Source organism: Elaeis guineensis, chromosome 15 (genome assembly GCF_000442705.2).
Source record: "Elaeis guineensis isolate ETL-2024a chromosome 15, EG11, whole genome shotgun sequence".
Classification (NCBI taxonomy): Eukaryota; Viridiplantae; Streptophyta; class Magnoliopsida; order Arecales; family Arecaceae; genus Elaeis; species Elaeis guineensis.
In genome coordinates, this window is record NC_026007.2 from 74,688,739 (window position 1) to 74,704,490 (window position 15,752).

At 39.2% G+C, this 15,752-nt stretch overlaps 1 protein-coding gene across 2 annotated transcripts; it reads right to left on the reverse strand.

The window, feature by feature from the left end:
* Positions 1-296: 296 nt before the first annotated feature.
* On the reverse strand, positions 297-15,469 carry LOC105058802 (polyribonucleotide nucleotidyltransferase 2, mitochondrial). Of its 2 annotated transcripts, none has more exons than XM_010941847.4 (16): positions 14,960-15,469; positions 13,968-14,123; positions 13,709-13,879; positions 13,400-13,525; positions 13,156-13,317; positions 12,913-13,032; positions 12,359-12,496; positions 11,994-12,156; positions 8,725-8,850; positions 6,791-6,921; positions 6,321-6,540; positions 6,130-6,213; positions 4,852-4,931; positions 4,363-4,506; positions 1,739-2,431; positions 297-848 (listed from the first exon to the last, which is right to left on the reverse strand). In XM_010941847.4, exons 1-16 carry the CDS (start codon positions 15,308-15,310, stop codon positions 744-746), a joined length of 2,970 nt encoding a protein of 989 aa, XP_010940149.1. In that variant the 5' UTR covers positions 15,311-15,469; the 3' UTR covers positions 297-743. The 2 variants fall into 2 exon arrangements, with proteins under 2 accessions (XP_010940149.1, XP_019710726.1); XM_019855167.3 differs by lacking the exon at positions 14,960-15,469 and adding an exon at positions 14,582-14,721.
* Between the last annotated feature and the right edge of the window lie 283 nt (positions 15,470-15,752).

A 15,752-nucleotide genomic window follows, 5' to 3' on the forward strand; every position in this document is an offset into this window, starting at 1 on the left:
GATGCCTGTAGGTGGCGGAACATTAAAACTCGACACATCTAAAAGTATCAGGTACAGCATAAGATTATAACATTTTTTAAAAAAATTAAAATAATCTTCCATATACAAAAACCAGTCTGTCAAGCACCAATAAAACAATTAGGAAAGTTTCAGAGTCAACTGGGAACTGCTCGAGCATCAAATCTCTGCTGAAACCATTTTTTTGTGCATCTTCTGTTGATTAAAGCAATAAAAAATAATTAAAAAAAGGAACTAGATAACAATCTCATCATGTGCTCTACCTATCCCATCACAAATAACAACAACAACAACAACAATAATAATAAATAGATAAGTAATAACTCTAATGTACATGCAACACCAGAGGATTTCAAAACTAATCCCACGATGGTGAGTCTATCAGTGGTGGTTCTAAGAAGCCCAACACAGCATTTTCAGCCACCAAAACCAACAAAACTATGGCCATCTTTTAACACTACCAATTGGCCTGCGCAGAAACCCAGCTAACAAACATCCAGATATTTTCCAACTAGAGGAATGCTCATGGTAATCTACAAATTTGAGTCCCTTGGGGAAATCGCAACCCTACAAAATTTCAATGCAAGGCATTTGGGGCTAAGCCAAAATCCTGACCAAAATTTGTCATTTCTCTTTTCTACTAAATGGTGGATAATATCAGCCAAAAATTTTTATGGCAGGTCCAAACGGACTGTCACGTTGAAAAATGGGACTCCATCGCGAAACTACTCATCTTCCAATAACGAAAATACCGGAATGCCCTTGCTAGAGAAGCTGGAACACTGCACATGGAGCTCCTTACCTACCTCAAAATCCCTTCGGCCATTTATCTGAAAGCAGAAATCAGCATTATAGTGTAGTATTCTTCAAAAATTAATACTTGTAAACAGAGCAAAATCAATGCTTTCTATCGGTGATATTGTTATAGCTACAAAAGCAGGGTTTGATTCTTGTCATGTTAAATTCCATGAATTACTTGAAACAATGTGTAAGATCTCATTCTTAAGAACAGGTTGTGGTTCCAAATTCATGTAAAATGCTACTGAATGTATCCAAATATCTGAGAAGGCATCACCTGCTCTTGGTCAAAACAAATGTAAAGACACCTGTTCCCAATTCAAGCACAAAGTCGAGCAGGACATAAGCATAGATTAGAGACACCATATGTATAAGCAAGGATGCATGATCCAAACTAGGGGTGCAATCAAATTGAATTGAGCCGACTAACTAGAGGCTCGAGCTTGACTCGATTTAAAATATTCAGGCTTGAAACTCCACTCAAGATTAACTGAGCCTTAATATCCAAGCTCAAATTCAACTCAGTTTGTGTGTGTATGCATGTGTAATAAAAAAAAACTCGAGATCGGCTAAGCTCAAATATCAATTGAGCCATACTTAAGCTTAAATTCAAGCCTTGATCATAATTAAAAAATATAGTTAAAACAAAATATAGCATAATATTATATTTTTAAAAAAAATAAATTAATAAGATGTATTATAAATAAAATATAATATTATTAAAAAAATATGCAGGTCTAGGCTCACAAGTCTGGGTCAAGTATTTTTGCGACTCGAGCTCGAGTGCTCAGTAATAATCTAGTTGAGTCAAACTCGAGCAGCTTATAAGCCACTCAGCTCATTGCACCCCTAATCTAAATAACTGATTCAAATGCAATTGAAACCATACTGAACAAAGATTCAACATCACGATAGAAAGTACCTCAAATTTATACATTCCTCGCAATCCACCACCCAATTCAAGTACCAGCCCATGTGTGCGTATCTGGTATACCTTTGCTATTACACGGTCTCCCAGCTTCAGTGAACCTGCGCGAACACTGGTAGAGCCTAAAGATTTAGGCTTCACATCTGCATCATTCTGCATCAGTGCATGCAACAAGGTTCCAGGTCCACTGTCAGTTTCTGGCTTGCTTCCACAGAAATCTTTCGGTTCACTCTCCTTCTTCATTGGTATCTGATTTGGTGAGCTTATAGGCTTTCTCTTAGTGAGGGTTGATCTGAAATCATCCCGATGTCTTGACGAAGCATTATAAGGCCTAGGCGAAGTTTTTGTACCCTTTCCAGACTTATTGATGGAATGTTGACCAGCAGCAATGTCCTGTGCATCACATTCTGCAGCACTCCGGATTACCACTGCTGGCATGGAATTTGTTGCAGGCTCAACTTCACTGTCTTGATTTTCTTGGCACATAGGCACATTCTCCACAGAGGCCCAAACATTAACTTCTTGTTTTGGAGGAACAGAATCTTGACTCTCCAAATTCTTCTTTTCAGATCCAGCCCAGGGAAGCATGGCCTTCAGAGACAGTTTGATATTACCTCTCACATCCTGCCCAATGCACATTACTGATAGATCTTGGCCAACAGATACAACATCCGAGACTCTAGATACCTGAAAAAAATGATTTTAACAAATCCAGCCAATGTATGAAACCAATTGTTAAATAATACTGGAACTTCCATAGGTTTCTGCTGGCTATTATTCAGATAAAGTAAAAAAGGAAGCTGCAAAAAACAACCAACAAGACTTATGCAGTCCGCTTATACATGTGCTGGATTTGAGCCTACAGCCAGACTTGCTGATACATGTGCTGAGAGCAAAGGACGTAATAAATAAATTGACCATACTGAAAAAAATAGCATCAACGTTCTAAATTTGAAAAAATGATATATGCTGTTAAACCATAAATATGGATGATAGCCATCTCTACTTAAAGGAAATAAGAAAAACCTTAACACCATATGGAAATAAATATGCTTTGAACTGAAATACAACAATTTCCTAACCAGTAACCGCAACCACCAATTCATCAAGAATAACGAGCTAGAAACATCAACTCTTGCCATTCATAACATCCTACATTCCTCTCTGACAAGTTGCACTCCATCTTTTAGTCTTTTACAAGATCTCCCAATTCCCTTTCATAACATGATAAGCCTTCTAGCTCTTGCCTTCAAAGATAACGTCTCTTGCCCTTTTCAGCACATGATAGGAAGCAATTCAATCAGTTATTCATCAACTGCCCAATGTGTCTCACGATATTCCTCCAATGTACTTGTCTCCAGCCCTTTTGTTCCTACAATGTCAAAGATTTCTGAAAAAACCAAAAATACTGCCCAAATATCCATTTTAGCAACACCCCTTATAAGCAAGGATGATTATGTCATGATGCCCAAATCAGGTCATGAAGTGCACATGTGCTCATGTTTTTTGTGGAACTTCTAACTACAAAAGTAAATAGATAAACCATCCATCAACTCTCACTCTCACAAACCTAGCTTCTGACATGCATTTTCTAGAACTCATGCAATCTCTTCATTCACACATGGTTCCCTGAGAAGACTAAGATGATGTGCTGACAGCCTTTTACTTTCTTGTATTCCAAATGGCAAGTCACATCATTATTGTGTTGCCGCCAAATGTTCAATTTCTTTCTCTTCCTCTGTCCTTTGTATGTAGCTTGCTCATAATCTAGGTCATGACTACTATGAAGACTTCCCTCGTGTCCCAGGTGCATATTTTTGGGTGCCCATGTCCAAAAAGATTATAAATATTACTATCCTTCACAGAATAAGCAATAGATGCATTCTAATATCACAATCTTGAAAAAAGACCATATACTTGATGGAAGACTTTGTTTTTCCTAAAAATGCAGTTTCTTTTGGTCCTAATTTCTTGATACCAGCATTATAAAGTGAATTTTTGAAGTATGAAAGAATGCCCCCAAATCAACAAAAAGCATCAGCAAAGATGCCTGATGGTCATCATACAGCATCAATTTATGTGATATTACGGTCACCCTTAAGTTGATCAATCTACTAAAGACTCTAGATCTACACAATGTTTCTGGGCTGTGGCTGAGCTCAAACACCATCTGAATTTGACATGTTCAAAATGAAAGGCATGCAACAATGAATATACAGCAACAGACTCGTCCAATAGATGCCCCGTTAGAGATGAACGTAAATGCAAGCACTATTCATGGGACCGATGTCCATAAATAAAGAATAAATCGCAAAAACAAGGGGGAAAAATAAAGACTGAACAGGCAGCATATAAAATATGTCTAACATATAGGCCACCACACTAAATACAATCAGTAGGTACAAACAAGCTATGTCCAATTAAATTCAGGAATCCCAATAGATCGAGAATGCTATCAAGCAATTGGAAGAAAGAAAAAGGTGACATTATGAAATAAGTTTAGCACGCCATTATGTGTGCAACTAGATCAAATAAAACCAAAAAGAGACAGTAATTGACAACTAATGAAAGAATAACATGATCAGATCATATGGAGCCGCTACAGCGGCATAACATACCGGTTCATGCGACAGCTCAGAGATGTGAAGAAGACCTTGTTGACCACCATTGAATTCCACAAAAGCACCATATTCTTTAATTGATGAGATGACACCTTTGTAAATTCCACCAACTTCAATTTCACGTCCAATAAGAAAATCAACCTAGATGTATAAAACAAATATCTCATCCATCTAAAACATCAGTTTTTTTAATTCCGAGGCCATGGTGAAGAGGACACTAGAGCTTTGTCAAAAATAGTGAATTCAAGTTAACTTCATTTTTCACAGTTTTCTCCCACCTCAAGCATTTAATCTTTTTCAGTGCCCTTTAAAAACTTGCATATCATTCATAAATCATGTTTGAAATTGGTATAAGACTCAACAGTTTGAAAGATAAAAACATCCAAAGCTAAAGCCTACAAGGAGATATAGTAGTATAGTAGACTAGAAAACAGGCTATAGCTTCTTGAATGGAAGAAATAAGTGAAATGATTAAAAGCACAATACCTGTTCTTTGGCTTTTTCCATAACTGACCGATTTTTCGCAACTATAGTAACTGTCCCATCACTTACAGCAATTCGTGCACCTTAATCAATTTTTTTTGAAAAAAAGGTAACATCAAATAGTATAAAATCATGATTAATATTATAACTAATTCGTTTTGAAAGAAATGTATCACTGTAAAGATATGAGAAATATGGAACATCAAGTTGTGGGATGGTGGACTCATACAATACAGGTATATACATAAATATTTAGAAAATTTCAATTGTACTTGAGATCTATATATAAAAAATAAGAATCTGTTCCACAAGTATATATCACTATGGAGAAAGTATGTCCTGTCCTAACATTAAAACAATATAATCATGTCATTGAGATTATATCTATGCCTAGGAATAGCCATTAACAGGATCCCTACTAAGTACAACATATCCAGAAATAGCAATCAAGGGAATACATCATGCACCTGGCACACATGTGCAATCACTCAAGGAAATAAAACCTTAATGTGAGCACAAACTTGAAGACCTAAGGAAAAACCACGAATGAATTTCTATAGTTACAGCTCTAGACATATGCTTGCAGAGTTACGAAAACATTCCAGCAATAATTGCCATGAAAAAGACAAGATACAGCAGCTAGACTGCAAACTCAGCAGGAGCAAATGATATTCTCTTAGCTCTTGCAATAAACCATGTAAAAGGAACCCTTCTGGAGGTGGCATTGCTCAACTTTAGTAGCCAGAATCTTCTACCTAGGGTCATGCACCTACTTCAGAATCTTCCAGCAATCTCAAACCCAGAGCTGCTTCCTACGTGCCTTCTTACTATAAATGTTTCTAAAATATCCAATTCTCTGAACTCACACCCACATCCACTCCCACACCAGCTCCTGACTATGACAAGTTCTCAAATGAAAATACAATTAGAGTGTTGTGTTTGTATTTCAAAATGTCCATCACAATAGCCATGGCCATGGCTTTAGATACTTATTTGTGTTTAGACAGTTGGAAGCACAAACTGTGCCACATGCATAGATAAATAGATAAATCATACAGCAACAAATTCATTTAAAAGAAAATGAAATTTTAACAATGCTGTTTAAGCTCATGTAACCATAGAGAATATGTTTCATTTGGATAACATGTAAGCCAAAAATAAAAAGAGTTTCAAATGCAAAAATGTGTTCATTGGAACAGGCACATATGCAGTCAGTCAAAAAGCATCTTTTCTCCTTTGAAGTTCCTAAATGAAGATTTGAGAGCAAAGATTAAAAGGCACCTGTTTCTTGTTCAATTTTTTTCCTTTGAGAACCTAGAGGCCCAAGCAAACGTTGAATGGAGTTATTGCTAAACTTCAAAGTTGCTGCAAAAAGAAAGTAGCAGTACAGCAGGTTTAAATCTAACAAACCTACCAAAACCTGACTGCACTAAAGCAGAAAGCAAGGAGAAAAAAGAAACAAATTAAGCTACCTAATCGAGGGGTACTTCCATCACCCATGGTACGTGGCGCACATATTTCTTGCTCCATGCGGTCAAGGATATGATTGCGGCCCTTTCGTGCTGGTTCTAAACATTCGCAAATTATGTCTACAGGTATTCCAGCAGGTTTTATATCTAACTGAATTGCAGTAATTCCTTTTCTTGTTCCGGCAATTTTGAAGTCCATGTCCCCTAGGTGATCTTCAAGACCCTGGAATTTTCAAAAACAGTCAAGGTACAGCTAAAACGATAAAAGAGTTCTGAGAACTGTGACATTGCATATGTGGGAAAATCTTAACATGTGGGAACAGAACAAGGTTGAAATGGTAATTATTTTCATTCCTTCAACTTAAAAAGAAGAAGAAGAAGAAATGAAAGCATGAGACTAAGTTTGGATACTCGAGTTTTTAATTAATTGTCTGAGGTCAACAAAAAAAAAAGGAAATATATTGCAATCCTACCAATATATCTGTCAGTATGCGATAATCATTTATCATCCCAGTTGATGGATCCACTTCTGTAACAAGGCCCACTGAAACACCAGCGACATGTTCCCTTACAGGAATGCCAGCATCCATCAAAGCCATACTTCCTAAGAAAAGCATAACAATAACAGTAAGTATTTGGCACAGATATCTGATGACAAGGAAAATGACTAAGAATGATTTCTCCCTTCAGGAATAAAATAACTACAATGGATAAAATTGCCATTTACAACAATGAAGAGAACAATTCTATGATAAGTATATGTGAGCACTTATATAGCATGCGTTTGCTCCTATATCAATTATGCATTGAGTAGATTTTAGATACTTATACAAGGTCAAGGGACCCAACTAATACTTTTCCGCTAGCATTTTTGGATGAAGTCCCGAGCTCTTACAAATAGTATCAAAGCAAACCCAACCCATAGCCCACACAAACTAGGGGGCACTGCAGCGTGGATCCATTTGAGGCTGACAATCAGCTGATTGTGGTGTTCCAGGTTGGATTTGACTAGATTTGGACCCTTACTCTGACAAGGATGCCATCGCTTAAATGGGGGAGTATATATGAAGACCCATGCGGGTGTGTGTTTAATCTCGCATTGGTTATGCATCGAATAGATCTTGGATACTTATACAAAGCCTAGGAGCCCAAATAACACTTTTTTGCCAGCCTTTTTGGATGACATCTTGGGATGTTACTGTATCAATGATCAAAAACACTGACTCTATCCAGCACATATAGCTATAGGCATATTCAAATCATATTACGATCATACCATGTTAGTTGCAACCAGAATTATCTAAAACAATTTCTTACATACATTGACACAAGAATACAACTCTAGAAACTGAAATATTGATCTTGAAGATTTCCCTTGTTAATGTCGTAATACTGAAAAAAAAAATGTCATCATGTAGCAATGATTGCTCGAAACAAGAACACTGTTACTCTTAACTTCTATGAATATGAACCCCATCAAGAAAAACTGTTCAGCTCATAGCAGTTAAAAAATGAAAATGATGAATTACAACATCCTGCCAAGAAAGTTGCAATTTCAGATGGAACAAGTACGAAGAACATGCAATGCCCCTATGAGACATGGGGACAAAATCATGAAAGAAAAGGAAGCCTCCCAAATTAAATCTCTGCTCCTTCTGTCAAATATACACGGGGGTGGGGGCTCTTTGAGTTTGAAACCATGGAGTTTCTTTGACTGGACCTCACCTTACCCACTAAAATATTTGCAGGTCAGGATTTAACAATCTATAGATGAAATGTGTCATTAAGCATTGCACTCAACACCAAAGCATACAAGCATGTTCTCTTGATGGTACATAGGTTACAAAGTTGTAAGTTTCACCCATGTGAATGCAGTGTACAACATTCATGCATCAGGTCGCAAAACAACAAATAATTTTTATTGGCTATTAGCCATCCAGGATACAACATATAGGTTATGGGGCAGAAACACAGAATAGGTCATACCCACAGCAATATTTGCAGTCCATGGATTCATTCAAGATCTTAAATTTGATAAATGTGAAGGTTACTAATGTTGAAAGAAATCAAGGACAATAAGCAAAATAAACACTATCAACAATAGAGCAAAAACCATCAAAACAAGTGCTGACATTCAGAAACATAGGATAGGCCATTCCTACAGCCATATTTACAGTCCATAGGATCTTAATTTTGATAAATACAAACATTTCTAATATTGAAAGCAATAAAGTAAAATAAGAATAACTAAGAAACACTATCAACACTCGATAGAACAAAAACCACCTAACCAAGTGCCGACAGAAAGCTTCCATCAAAGTCACTAGTGTTACTTTATAAACTATATCCTAAACTAGAGTTCAATCATCCAAAGGACACCCCACTACTTGGGTCTAAATGGTGGTACCTCCACATACAGTTGCCATTGAAGTTGAACCATCAGAGGCCATGACTTCTGAATTGACACGAACGGTGTACGGGAAGTCATTCTCTGGAGGTAACACCGCAAGCAAAGCCTTCTCCGCCAGAGTACCTACAAACAGTCAATTAGAAATGCACAAATATTCACAGTAAGTTTAAGTTTGACACATAAACAGATTGAGAATTGCATTACTCCATGACATCACAGGCCCAAATCTAGCTATATGTTGCAAATATTAATGCAGTTGGAGTAAAATATCTCAAATTTCATCACATACAGTGAAAGAAAAACATTTTCAGAAATCATGTTAATGCTTCAAGCAGTAGTGAGATATCTAACAGCAGGTATCGCATATATGATTGTTTCATTACTTGATTTATTCAGTATGTGATAAAAGAACCATGTTCTAAATGAGCAAAAAACCAAACAAGTCAACAAACAGCAACAACCACCAAGCCATTATTCCTTTAAAATAATGTCATATCCAATGCAAGTCGAACTAGTTAGCATATGACATGATGGTTCTTCATGAACTTTTCTGCAAAAATCAATAGACTGGCCCACCTGGCATTGCAACATGCACAGTATCCCATACAATAAGGAAGCGGTTTTTTTACTGGTAGCATAAACTTTTCAATCTTCAAACCAGCAGTTAAACTCCTAGAGGGGTCTCCAAATGAGACACATCCACGAATACACATTCATTAGAATAAAGAAGACTAGTTGCAGCTATACAGTCCAATGAATCAAATTCTGTGATCATTTAAGAAAGGTAAGATTTGCTCAAGAAGTTCCAAAAAAGGAAAAACTCCTCTGAAGGGAAAAAGAACAAGGAATGAAGAAATCTTGTTATCTGCATTTGGCAGAATCTAAGTTGGAAGCCAAGGTGTCAAAGGAGAGTGAGTGTGTGCTATTATTCATGCATAAGCAATGTGCACAAGACAAACAGCTCGACCACTACAAGGAATAATGCTTCCACAGACAAGCAATGTTACCATATAAACGCTACAATAGACGTAGACACATAAAAACGAAGCATAGACAGCATGAAGATACAAAAGGCTAGAGATTACCTTCTCTACCTCCTGTCCACCTTTCTGCCCAAAGTAAAGGCGGATCACTTGGCAAGTGATTGACATGAGAAAGAATAAGTGAGCATAAGGTATATAATTCAACCTCACTGAAGAACAAATACTGAGCTATCATGATTATCAAAGAGGCATGGTCATAAAAAGAAGTATCAAACGACTGGCAAGAAAGAAAGCACAAGAAGTAAATGAGATGGTATGAAGTTAGAGGTAAGGGTAGGTCAATAGGCAAAATGATATAGCACATGGTGGTCACATAGCATGATCAATAAGCAGAGAAGCACCACACCGTTGTGAGGGTTCATGAAATTCACTGCAAGCATGGCCATGCCTCATAATGAAAGCTCATAGAGTAATCAGACAACACACTTAAAACAGTGGCACAGCCACATACAATTATAGGTCACTGAGGCTGGCCAAGCAGTCTCGCAACAAATTGGATGACAATGTCAAGTGATAGGTGACTTTGCTGACAAACAATCAGCAGGTTTCTACTTGGCCCCATGCAAAAGAAATCATATTCACAAATAATAAATGCATGTGGCACATGAACTGAACCAACAACAGATGTCACACATGGCAAGAGATGCAGTCAAATGCCATGACAGGAACAGCAAAGCTAAGATGCAAGTTCTCATGGACAATAAATGGACAAGAAACATGGATAGGTCGTGAAGGCGCCCACACATAACAATAACACTAAGTACAACTTAGTGGTTGAAGAACATGTTCTCTTGAAATGTCTTTATTTGACAGGCCACAGGCATCCAATAGGCACCTTGGCTTTAGCAGCCAATTCAACTTCTTTTAAAATGGCATACTTAGATCTTCTTATGAATGATACTTATAGAGTAGGAACCAAGGTTTTCCGAACCATCCCGGACCAGACGGTTCGGGCCATGCTGAACTGTACTAATGAAAAACTGGTCTGGTTCCGGCATAGAAAATGGCACGGCGGCGGTCTCGGAGGGAGGGAGAAGAAAGAGAGGAAGAGAGAGGGGGGAAAAGGAGAGGGAGAGGAAGAGAGGGCCTCCAGTGGCCTTCGAAGGCCATCCGAGCTCTTGCCGAGCTCGATAAGGATAGGAGGGAAGGACCGAAGGAGAGAGGGGGAGATCCTCCTTACTAGATGTCTAGAGGCTGTCGGAGGTCTCCGAATGGATAGCGACGCCGGTGCAACATCTCCAACAGCTAGTGAGCGAGCAGCGAGGGTAGCTGAGGCCAGAGAATCTAGGGACCTCCGCCCTCCTCCACTGCAGAACAAGGGTTCGCCCCTATTCTATATTTTTTCAGTTTTATCGCGCGAAATCGACAACTGCGAAATCATAAAAAAATAAAATACGGCAAAGTCGACAATTGCGTTGCCAATTTTGCGCAATAAAACCAAAAAAAAAAAAAAAAATACAGAACAGGCACGAATGCCTGTTCCACAGCGAAGGCCCTCCTTGGCCCCTCCGGCCTCAATCGCCCTCGCCATTCGCTCACTGGCTATCGGAGATGTCGTGATGGCGTCGTCATCCATCCAAAGACCTCTGACATCCTCCGAACACCAGATAAGGACTCCCCCTCTCTCTCCTTCGGCCCTTCCCTCCCTCCACCCTTATCGAGCTCGGCAAGAGCTCGAATAGCCTTAGGCCGTCGGAGGCCATCTCTTCCTCTCCCTCTCCTTCTCCCCCCGGCCGTCGGAGGCCATCTCTTCCTCTCCCCCTCCTCCCCCCTCCCTCTCTCTCTCTCTCTCTCTCTTGCCGAGCTCGGATAGCCTCTGACGGCCGTCGAAGGCCATCTCTTCCTCTCCCTCTCCTCCCCTCTGGCCGTCGGAGGCCATCTCTTCCTCTCCCTCTCCTTCTCCCCCCTCCCTCACTCTCTCTCTCTCTTCCTCTCTTCTCCCTCTCCCCTTCTTTGCCTGGTCGGTTCAGCCTGACACGGACTGGTATGGAACTATATGGAACCGTACCGCCGCCTAGCCGGCACAGCATCCGATTTCAGTTCGGCGGTCCTTGATATGAACAAATAAATTCTTAATCTGACAACCCCAGATAATCTTGAATAAGCATGCTGTTATTTCCTATGTTCAATTCAGACAAAATATAGAGGGAAATAAATCTAGTGAGAAAAGTGGCTTGGTTATATGCTTAGCTTTCTATTAACAACATGAAATAGATGAAGTACCATGTCCAACTTCGCGCCTATTCAAACCACCGCGCTTGCCAACCTCATTGATTGAGAATGGTGGAAAACTATAGTGAAGCATGAAACGTTTTGTAGGGGGGCCAACAATAGAGTCCAGTCGTTGAGCATCTCCAGGAGCCCCAAGTGTAACTGTGCATAGTACCTAGAATGGAATTATAAAAAAAGAGAGAAAAAAGACTGCTCCTTTAGCTCGCATACTAATACAAGGAAAAAATAGTGTTCTCCTTTTATGAAGAAACAAGCAGAAAAGGAGAAAGCTAAACATTTGACAGTATTCTAGTACAAGAGATAATAGTGTTGCCCTTGTAAAAAGAAGCAAGCAGAAAAAGGAGAATGCTAAATACCTGAGTGTCTCCACGTGAGAAAAGTGAGGATCCATGTAAAATGGGATATGTACCAGATTCACAATACAAAGGTCTAACTTCATCAAGTTGTCTACCATCAACTCTAACACCTTCCTTGATGATCCTATGGCGAATTATCTACAAACATAAAAAAAAGGTTTTTATGAAGCAAAAACTGACATACTCAAATTATATATAGTTTCACAAGTGAACATAAAACCACAATAAATTGCATAATGCACTTGATAATCAAAAGATTTGTTAAGTAACCAGTTGTAAAAAAAAAAGAGAGAGATAATGACAATGATGATGATGATGATCAAATTTATGAGGTTGGAAAAATAAACAATGGATCGGTTAAATTAGCAAAGTTTTGTTAGATAACATCAAAAGTCACGAATATGGTTGTACCTAAACAATGTGTACCATGTGTGCATGCATGTAGTCATGTAACTGTGCCTGTGTCAGTTAGCAAGGTTCATTCCTATCTAGTAATGAGACCAGACATAAAAGGGCATGCAAACAAAATCATTATTATGAAGACATATCAGTACCTTTTTCCTAACCATATCAATTGCCTTTGGCAGAACATTCAAGCTCTCTTCATCACCTTCTTCTTCAAGTTTGGCTTTTACAGCATGAGTAATTTTATCCAAGGCCTCTCCACGTTCAAACTAACAAAACACAATGCATAGATCAGTTAAGTAGTTGGGCTAAGACATTTCCAGATTAAACTTCCATTATTAAAAATAGAGGACATCCTGTTACAAGAAAATAAACAGTATGCACTATGGAACCTTGCCATATGTCGAATCCGTAAAGACAGCTTCAATAGGTGCTTCCGCCAAGCTCCGTATCTTCTCTAGTGTCCTATCTGAAATCATTGATAATTTATATTCTTTCTTCTTTTTGCCAGCTTTTTCAGCCAATCTAATCTGGGGGTCAATGTATTTGACAGCCTGCACATCAGAATCATGATCTTATTAGCTCATTTTATCAATGAAATTGTTCAACACAACAACAACCGTCCACTGCACCAACCTCAGGATGTGCAAGCTTTAATCCAGCTTGTAGATCTTTTTCTGAGATCTCACGAGCTTGTACATCTATCATTAGTGTCCTGTCCCTTGTACATGCATAGACCAAGTTGAGATCACTTAAGCTTAGCTGCATAGTATGCATTAAAATAGCATAAGACATCTGAAATCATAGCAAAAACATCTTATTAAAGAATATAGGGTGGTGCAAGACTGCAACACAATATATGGTGAAATGGATATGGTCACTGAAAACAATAACCAACTATGGATCAGAATAATTAAAATACTTACAGATAACTGATAATATTACCTCATCCATGGTTGGATTAAAAACAAATTTCCCATCTATCCTCCCCACACGTATCACACCAATAGGCCCATTCCAAGGGATACCAGATAGCATAAGAGCAGCAGATGTGGCATTCGCTGCCATTACGTCTGGATCATGCTTCCCATCAGACGAAAGAACATTTACCATGACCTATGAAACACCAAAATTTATCCAGACCAGGCACAATTGACAATCCTTGTAAACAAACACAAGGAGAAATTTGCATAGCAAAGAAGACCTGGACATCATGGTAAAAGCCTGGAGGAAAGAGTGGACGGATAGGTCGGTCAATAAGACGACCACATAAAAGTTCGCGTTCCTTGGGGGCACCCTCCCTGCGCATGAATGTGGTAGGAATGACACCTTGTGCATATTGCTTTTCTTGATAATCAACCTTTGGACAAGAAAATACTCAAAAATTAAATGAAGGAAGAGAATCTGCAAGAAACTTATTAGCTAGAAACAGAAGGTAGATAGATAAGAAAAAATAAAAAATAAAAATCAGAAGAATCAAGGGCCCAATGTCCCATGGCAAACATACAAAGTTATTAAATAAGCTAAAGGAAAGAAAGTTACATCTGAATTTTCTTGATCCTCCCTTCTCTAAGCTAGGGATGTTGAAGTGATTTGAAACACAATTACAACACGACACTCTAAATTATCCTATTTGAATTGGGTCCAGGTGCATATCTATAGAGGCAGGCACTGGTACTGCCGACAGGGGGAGAGGATAATGCTTTAATGAAGCATAGATTCTACTACCACCCACCAAAAATATACCAGATCAAATAATCAAGGTAATATTTGAATGCCTGGTTTTATAACAATTCATCATATATCAAAATCAACTACCTTATAGATTTCCTTGAATACAGATTGGCAGAACGCTACGTTGTACGTTTTTTCACCTCAGCACAGTATGCAACAGGATATCAATGAAGAATTTGTCTCGTCATATTTCCAGATGGTATCGAACCATGACCTTTTACTCGATCTACTAAAGGTCGTCAAATATTTATTTGTAAAGAGGGACTAGTTAAGCGGTAAACGAAACGCAGTCTTTAAAGCTCTAGCACCAAAAGATGATTCCTTCTTCTTTTTTTTTTTGTCTCTGATCGCAGTTCATTAAATTCGACAGTCGATCCGGCTTGTTCCCTCGATTGGATGATGATGAAACAACAATTTCGAAGAACGGGATCAGGAAAGAAAGGATTCAGATGGAGCACATACGGTGAGGGGCAAGAAATCGCGAGCCCCGTCCCCCCTGGCGGAGGCGACGGTGGAGAGCACGTTGGTCTCGTCCATGGTGATGACGACGGATCCGTTGGCGAACCTAGCAACCTTACCGGTCTCGATGGAGATGGTGCGGGATCCGATCTCGAACTCCTCCCTGAAAGTCTCTAGGATCTTCGAGCCGGGGACGGGACCAGCGGCCGCGGTGGACTCTGCCTCCGGGGGCTGGGAGAGGAAGCCGAGGTGGCCACTGCAGAAGGAACGGAAGCCGAGGCGGCGCCACGTGAGGAAGGAGGGCACCGACGACATCAGAGGGTACGCCCTCCCCCTCAGAGCCGCCACCGCCATGGCGTAATGAGAAGAAGAAGGAAAAGGGGCAACGCCGAGAAACAGAAAGAGAGCGGGGGAGAGAGAGAGGGTTTTGCGTTTGGCGGGGGAAGGGTTTTAGGGTTTTAAGGGTTTGTTAAGCGGGAGGAAGGAGACCAATAGCCCCCAGGCGAATTGGGTGAGAGCGGACCTGAGCCCATTGATAAGTTGGTTTATTTGTGCGGCACGTATCCTCCACAATTTGACTTCCCCAGTATATAGTAGGTTATTTTAGATTATACGGATAATTTACATGTTTTCTTTTTAAAAGTTCCCTTTCTTTGATGAAATTTACAAATCTTTTTTATACGCTTGTTATGCCTCTTCTATCGATAAGTCAGTCCAAAAAATTAAAAAATCAACCATCTACAGAAGATGTAAAAATTTTCTGAGACTCCTGTTTATTCATTTGCAAGATAGGTAC